General features: G+C 36.2%; 1 protein-coding gene across 1 annotated transcript in view; it reads right to left on the reverse strand.

Annotated features, from left to right (window-relative positions):
• Positions 1–8,792, reverse strand: part of Pi4KIIIalpha (phosphatidylinositol 4-kinase III alpha) — a gene marked incomplete in the record, with an annotated part of 92,318 nt that extends 83,526 nt beyond the window's left edge. The window contains 1 exon segment of the mRNA XM_074092027.1: positions 8,612–8,792. Within this exon segment, the coding sequence (XP_073948128.1) occupies positions 8,612–8,695 (84 nt within the window).
• Positions 8,793–8,957: the final 165 nt, after the last annotated feature.

The following is an 8,957-nucleotide window of genomic DNA, read 5'->3' on the forward strand; positions in this document are numbered from 1 at the left end:
TGTCAAGAGCGACCTGAACACCTGACCAATGGCGTGCATGGAGTGAGCAGCAGGGTAGGCGCCTACCCTGCAGTGGGGGTGGCGGCGCGTTGCTATGGCGAAAACTGGCGCTGCATACCTGGAATCGATCCAAATGCACGCATCGACCCTACCTAGTGACATAACGAATTGAAATGAAAAATTGAAGCTTAGAGCTATCTTATTATTTGCCGCAAAGTAAACTATTACGCTATTAATTAGATAAAAATAGTTAAATTGATATAGTACAGATTGTTATCGGCATCGGCACCGTTTTGCTATTATTTCGTAACCCAGTTATCTAGTGATCTATATCTAATGTACTCGTTTTAATTATTGTTTATATTAAATTTAGAATGCTCACACCTGCGAAAAAATTCAGTGCTCTGTGTGATGTTATCAGTCAGTACACATTGACCCGCTTGAAACTAGGTACCTAGTCACCTAAAGCCCTCTCAAAATGCGCCTCTCTTTGTCAAATACGTACGTACTTATATATAGGCAGAGATGATAATGATGATACTAGTAACATTACAACACATAATAATACTGAAATATAAGGCAAGGGAATGATCGCATGGTACCTATAATTATTTAACAACTGGATACGATAAAGTAGACTGTACGAGTCTTGTCGCTGTCCCAGTACTTGCCGTTTTTAATTTACATAGACGTAAGTGGGGGTGTTTATTTTTTTCGTCTAACCCTATATTATGGTATCGCTGGATAGGGTTTGTGAAATTATTGGGGAACTAAAAGAATTTCCTTGCTCACCCGCGACCTAACTATAGCTAAGCTTATGCAAAATATGCGTGTTCATGCAGTTCCTCCACCTCCACACTGTAAGAACACACACAAATCACACAAACCATCTATCATCTATCATCTGGTGGTGATAGATGCGTTTGCACCCACGCATATTTTGCATAAGCTTAACTTAGTTCATTGACATGGACCTCCGCAAAGTAACGCCTGATTCAATAAATATTGGGGGTTGTGAACACAAGTTTCGATTCACTTATCTGTGTTCAACTTTAAGTGCAAATTGTATTGTATTGTAAAAAATTGATATTGAAATCGGGCGCCCCCATCACCTGAAAAAGCAACGCTGTTGTTTGAAAAACGAGAACGGCGAAGTTTGCTTGACATGAAAATTCGCTACTCGGAAAAAATACGTACGTGAAAATTATCTAAGAAACCCTAGAATTATAGCACTAATAAGTCTTATTAACTAGCAATAATTTTTCTTATGAGCTAAGGTTTTGCAGAAAGACACAGATTTTATGACTTATTTATTTATTTATTTAATAAAGCCATAAATTATATGTATAAGGTACATGCTGATGTTATGCAATACAGGTAGAATCAATATAATTTTACCCAGTGGGTGTAGCTAGATACATTTCACTTAATAACTAACAGTTAAAATTATAATATTCATTTAAGCACATAACTCGATAACAAACTTTTCAGAGCTGGCAAAAATTTTGTGTGTTTGAGTGACTTAATTTCTACAGGCAATGTGTTATACACTTTTGCAGCCACGTAAGTAGCGCTGCGCTGGTAGATGTTGTCGTAGCAATAGGCCCGGACATCGTAAGCAAACCTCAAATTAAGTCTGATGCTATTAAAATTTTTTTTGGAGGAAATTTATTTGCATTTCGAAAGACTAGTTTGCAGAGCTCTATAACATACAGTGCTGGAATTGTGGGTAAACCTAGTTTTTTAAAAATGCTCTGCATGACTCTCGGTTTGACTGGATGCCATTTAAAATAAGCACACATCTCTTTTGCAATTTAAACAGCCGATGGACTTCAGTACAACTGCCCCATACCGCCAATCCATAGAGAATGTGTGATTTGAAAAACGCGTGATACGCCTGTAAGGCCGCTTTTATAGAAGAAAGGTTTTTTAAGCGCTTCAGAGCAAAAATGAAACTACTGAGTTTGCCACAGAGAAAATCTACATGCTTTTCCAGTTTAAGTTTTCATCTACATAAACACCCAAAAATTTAGCTTCATTTACAGCCAGAACCGACAAGTTATTTGATTTTATATCTAGCCTTACACTATTAGTCCTAATATTTCTAAAATGGAGACACTTAGTTTTATTATGTTTGCGGTTAGATTAAGCGTACTTAACCAATTGACAACAATGGACAAGTTATTTGTAATTAAATTATTAAGGTCTTCAACTTCGTTTCTCTTAAATTCAAATAGCATGGATATATAAAGAAAGAAAGAAAGAAAGAAAAGAAAGAAAATATATTTATTTGGTCACATTATACATACCAAAAACAAACAAACAAAAGCGAAAAGAGCAGAATGGACACAAAAAGGCACAAATATCATCAGCGAACATAATTATTTTGCTGGACAATAGCTCTGGTAGGTAATTCACATACAAGAGAAATAAAATGGGTCCCAGTATGCTCCCTGGGCACACCAGATTCCATGCATGAGATCGTCAGATTTAATACTAGACATTGTGCGACATTTGTGATTTAAGGTTGACACTAAGACACATTGCTCCCGTTGTCTCAGGTATGATTCAAACCATTTGTTTGAAATACCACTTTCTAATGGTATTTCGACTGGTGACTTAAAATTATGTCTTCAGGTACATTAAAACACCTATGTAAGGTAAAATGCCACTCGCAAGGCGGAAACCCCAAAACTTGTTGTTAATCCCTTAATAATAATTCATTTATTTATTTCGTCAGCATAGGTATAGTTAGGTTACAAACAAACAAGAGCGCAAGCGTACGAAATCATTTGAAAAGACCTGGCAGTAGATCACATAAGATAGGATACGAGTATATAGTTAATTCAGATGACCAAATTAATAACAGCGCATCATAATGAAAATTAAATGTCACAAAGTAAAATGCAATAGTCTCCCTAACTCTAGTCTTAAAGTAACAAAATGATATCATATTATTAAATGTCAAAGGGCGAGATTTAAATTATCAACATTAAACAAATATAATTATACATTATCATTATCATAATATCATTAGGAAACATTTGAAGCATAATACATTTAGATAACATCAACGTCATTAAGGTAATCAGTGCAGCGTGGTGAATGGTACAATTCATAATAGCATTTTTCAATTAGGCGTTTTGTTAATTACCAATAGGTAATCTGCTAATTAGTATCTTATGAATTGTACCATTCACCACGCTGCACTGATTTCTAACACAAATAAAAGGCAATGTGTAGATATTTTTTAGTCAAATCAAATGCAGTAAGCCCTTAGCTTGGACAGCATACTAACACGTCTAGACTGTTTTTTTTTTCATTACTTTTCTTTATGAATAAAGAATACATAATAAATAAGTGAAAAATGCAGATCAAACAGCAAGTTATAACAAATGGTGAAGTGAACGATGATTCTTATCACTTGGGAAATTTCTTTATGGATTACATGATCCAGTTCCCTGAAGATCATACTTGGCAGGTGGGTTCGTTTTTATAAGGCTGTTTTTCATTATTGCAATAGTTTGTGTTCGATAGATCACTTTTAATTTGACAGCATCGCGGTCCCACAATATTACACTACTAGCAGTACTTTATTGGAATACTAGAGTTTACCCGCGGCTTCGTACGCGTAAGCTATTCGATCTGGTCTGGTACAATTGAAATTCTGGGATTTTTAAAATTCCCCTGAGAATTCCGAAAATTTTAATCGTCATTTAGATTGTTGTAAGAACAACTGTCCAAAATTTCAAGACTAAGCCCAGCGTAGCGTATCCCGTGGAATATCGTGATAAAGAGTAACCTATGTGTTATTCCAGATGTCCAGCTATCTACATATTTACCAAATTACATCCAAATCCATCCAGCCGTTTTAGCGTGAAGGAGTAACAAACAAAACACACACACACACACACACACACACACACACACAAACTTTCACATTTATAATATTATATGTAGGATAGTAGAATTAATGGCGTGCACGAGTAGGCAGCAGGGTAGCCATAGCGCTAATGCTGGTGGCGCGCTGCTGAGGCACCAACTACCAACTGCCTACCCCGGAATCGATCCAATGCACTCCAAATTGCCCACCGTCTGTAAGGTAAAGAACATTAACTAGACTCTAGACCAGCTATGTAAAATTTGAAGCCACTGGTCAATGGTCAAAAACTTGAAGACCATAGACTAGATGGGCCGCAAAACCTTTTCATAGAAAACAACTACTGAAAATCTGGCGGTTGCTTTTGAATTGACTTGGGCCGCACCAAGGCCGCACAAAAACATGTTTGACATGAACGGGCTAGGTAAAGTTAACTGCAACTTACTGACTGTACTTTGAGTCTATGATAGAAAGCAAACTGTCGTATTTGACAAACGAGTGTATAAAAAGAGCGAATAATAAAACTAGAGCATTAAAACAAATTTATTCAGCCTGCACGATCTATAAAGTACTAACGTAAAATATTTGCGGTTTTTATTATTGTAACAAAAATTACCAGTCAAGTATTGCTATTATTAACTTACCCATAGTTATATTAACTTGCGTTTATTTGATTTGTTACTCGATTTTGATCCGTACAAATGCACGCTTGAAAAAAGTAAATAAAGTATTAAAACACCCGTTTACAACTTACTAACACTCTTAATTAAAACTCTCTTTAGCTATAATATATACCCTTAAATTAAAAGTGTACACCGCAGCAACCATGACTCAAGACTAGATATTTTTGTATATTTTTTTAAATGTTTAATTTTTTGGACATTATGGCACCAACGATACCACGATGATACCCCGATGGCACCATAACATAACATAACTTGATAACTGTATGAACAACTAACTTTAATTACTTATTACCCACTTGAATTAATAAACGAAAATAAACAAACCATGATATTTTATGGCTTACTTATGTAATTTAAAGATAGGGTTGCAGGACGTAATCTGCTACCGATAATTTAATTTTTAAATATACAGTGGTGGCCACGTAATTAAGAACGATTTGAAGTTCCAGATTATTTTTAAACTAAACCATGTCATGTGTAGTCGTGGGTCCTTCTTAGAAGTAACTAGTTACGTTATGAAATAGCCACATGAATAGAGCAAACGGGATTTAGAATAAAGAATAAAATTACTGTAATTTTTTTACAAATTTTGTTTTTATTCTCTTTAGTAACAAATTCAAATAGTAATGAAGCTGGACAAATAATTAAGAACGATTTATTGAACTGTTCGAAAGTTTTTTATTGAAACTTAGATTAACTAAATCACACTAACGTGAAGTTTGTACAGAAAAAAAAAGCAATGTAATACATTTTAACTAAAATTAATAGTTAGTAGCATGTCCACGGCTTTTTTATTACTGCCTTACACCGGCGAGGCATTGAATCTATCAATTTTTGACATTTCGCAAGAGAGAGAGTTCCATTCTTCTAAGAATACGTCATACAGTTCTCTTAAATTGCCACACTGTCGATTTGAAACTTTTTTCTTGACTTCGCACCAAAGATGCTCTATTGGGTTAAGATCGGGGCTGTTGGCTGGCCAATCTAAGACAGAAAACTGATTGCGATGTGAGGAATTCCTTAATGGTACGTGCAGTATGCTTGGGATCATTGTCGTGCTGGAATGTCCAAATAACCGAAGCACGCCTTCAGCATATGGTAACATTGTTTCTTTCAGTATGTTTTTGTATTGAAATTGATCCATGTTTCCTTCTATCAGCCTAACAGGTCCAACACCATGTCCAGAAAAACATCCCCAAATTTTTACATTTCCCCCGCCATGCTTTAAAGTTACTTTTGTGTACTTTGGGTCGGATGCTTTATTTGGAGGCCGTTTTACATATCGTTTGCCATCAGAACATACCCTATTTATTTTGTCTCGTCAGAAAAAGAACGTTTTCCACTGTCTGACTGTCCAATTTTCATATCTTCTTGCAAATGCAAGCCGGGCTTGCCTATGACACCGTTTCAACATAGGCACCTTCCTTGCTATCCTTCCGTGCAACTTTTCTTCCACCAAACGCATTCGAATACTGCGTGCCGAGATTGCTGAAGGGTTGTTTTCGCCAAAATATTCTTTTCTCAACTCATTAGACCCTTTAAAAGAATTTTGTTTTGCCAAACGAACGATATTTCGATCATCTCGACGAGATGACTTTCTTTGTCTAGGTACACGCGGAACATTTGAAGTAGTTTGATACGTAGCAAAATGCTTTATGGCGTGGAAAACCATAGTTTTTGAATATTACAGATGATCGGCTATGTGTTTATACGACCAATTCTTGTCGCGAAGTTTAGTATTACTTTTCTTGTAGATTTATCACAACTTTTATTTTTCCCCGTTTTTTTATATGAAGCAATCGCCTTTAAGACTTTTACGGCACTAAATGGCGCCAAAATTATTCAAATAATAACCTAAAACCACAAAGCGGCGGTCCGTTCTCTATTTAAATTGAATAAAAATAAACTATTCAGCGTTCTTAATTATATGACCAGCAGTAAGTAGTAATAATACTAGTTTAGATGTAATATATAAAGTTTATCTATTTATTTTTTAGGCAAGTATATGTATAAATGAATTTACCGCTAGTACGGAAAAGTTTTACGATACCGAGAAAAGTACAAAAAATATACATACAGTTAGTAACACTTCTCAGTTTGAAAAAATCTTCTCTATAAAAAATCGTTCTTAATTATATGACCACAACTGTAATAGTTTAATCAAAAGCTGATAAATTCTTTGACTGAGAATCAGAAATCCAGAATGAAGGTTTGCCAACGAGCTATGGAGCGCAGCATATTAGGGGCAAAAAGGACTGATCGTATCCGAAACACCACATTGCGCTCCAAGACTCGAATAGCTTATGTTGGAAAAGCGACCGCCAAACTTAAGTGGGACTGGGCCGGGCATGTCAGCCGGATGCACCCGCAAAGATGGGCGCACAAAGCCACATGGTGGGTACCACATGACGGGCACCGACGGCAAGGCAGACCGAGGCAGAGATGGCGAGATGACCTGGACGCGGAATTGAGTGAGTGGCCAAATATAGCTCTGTATAGGGAGATGTGGAAGTCAAGAGGAGAGGCCTTGCCCAGCAGTAAAATAAAATAATCTTGTAATTACCAACTACATAACCTTATCCCTTCGTCTGGCGCCGCCATTTTGCTCATTTACGCGCATCTGGCGCCTGTACGGCTCCGGGAGAGAAGGGAAAAGGCTAGTTATGGCGGCCGCCATTTTGCAAGTTTTACCACATTTGGCACAGCTCTAGGAAGGACAATTTAAACTAGTCTTCGATGTTTAGAAAAACTTAAATTTTACTGCTTTTATGTATTATAAGCGTAATAAAATGTAGCATTTTGATTCTTAATTAAGAACGCTATCATATTGCAGACGGTAAATATGTATAAAGTGTGAAAATAAAACAATATTGTAAAGTAAATATATGGTCATTGTATTTTTTCCAATTCTCGATATACCATACCATAATTAATAAATGATACTTTTTCTCATTAATATTTGTATTTTGTTTACAATACTATACCCTAATTTAAAACATACAGTCATAAAATCACCTCACTCCATACATTTTTTAGCAGTAGGAGCATTACTAAATGTGGGCCTTATCAGGTGGCGTCCCGCCGGTGTTATAAAGTGACTCATGTTTCAAGATTAGTTCTGAGAGAGACGTGGCTGTTGCAGTGTAGTCTATCCTTGTTCTATAATTAAGCTTCAGTATAAGTTAGAGCAGTGCAGAATGCTTATTAGCCGCCTAAATGCACGTTTAAAAAAGTCCTTAGCTACTCTCCCGAACAGGCCGCCGCCAGATGCGCGAAATAATTATGTGTCCCGGAACGGGACAGATGCCACATACGCGCTAATATAAAAAATGACATCCGCCATAATGCGTCTATTTCTTTTTCTCCGGGAGCGGGAATTTGCCACACGAAGGGATATATGGCAGCGGTTCTTAACCTTTTTAGCTGGTGACCCAAAGTATAAATATAATTAAAACCCGTGACCTAAACATACTGCTAAAACTGATATTATTATAAAATATATAAAAAAAACCGCAACAGAATTCAGTAACTCGAAATTGGGTCGCGACCTGGGGTTAAGAAACCCTGACATGCAGTTATTTTACTATGTGGGCTTCAGCAGACCAGAGTAACTGCGTGTAAACTGCTAACCCAGGGATAAGTAGTGTCAAAATGTTTGGAACGGTGGCCCCTAATACAGGGTTAGTGATGAAGTGAATTGGCCTCTGGTGGAGAAGAAGAACCATATTGGAGTAGGTAAATCCAGGCATGTATTATTGGTACCTACTATTTGGTTGTATCTATAGTACATACATTGCAACTCCAATTCCTAGCTAGAAAATTTACCACAGATCTGAAGAATGATGAGATCATCAAGTTACGAAAAATGATGCATTCAAAATGTATTTTTGTTTAATGTTAAATATCATAAAATTGTCCAAATTCCATGTAAGAATTAAAACTATAGTCTTTTTTTAACTAAACAACTTTTTTATGCGCCAGGTTACTCAACAGTCGTCGTAAAATTGATTTCGCAAAATCCCATTACGCGAAGAGTTTTACTCACTTTTTCCCATGGTGTAGGCTGTATGTTGGATAAACACCTAGCCAAGTGTTGCACTGTCTGCTTAAAGAATTCGTTTTCGTCCATTGATATTGTTTATTATGTTTTAATACAAAACATTTTAGTTAAAACCTGGTATTAGTCAGATTTGTATCATCCATCGATACGATAATAGGATGACAAATGTTTGACATTGACAGTTGAGGCCAAGTTACCATTGTTATGAATTTATTTAAAAGGTTATGGATATTCTGTAGATTGTAGAATTTCTAATCTATTCTATCTATAACATAAAAGTGAACCGCCAGAACGCGACAAAAAAACGAAAGAGCAGGCTAGCGCTCTACAA

This window comes from Choristoneura fumiferana, chromosome 9 (assembly GCF_025370935.1).
Source record: "Choristoneura fumiferana chromosome 9, NRCan_CFum_1, whole genome shotgun sequence".
Lineage (NCBI taxonomy): Eukaryota > Metazoa > Arthropoda > Insecta > Lepidoptera > Tortricidae > Choristoneura > Choristoneura fumiferana.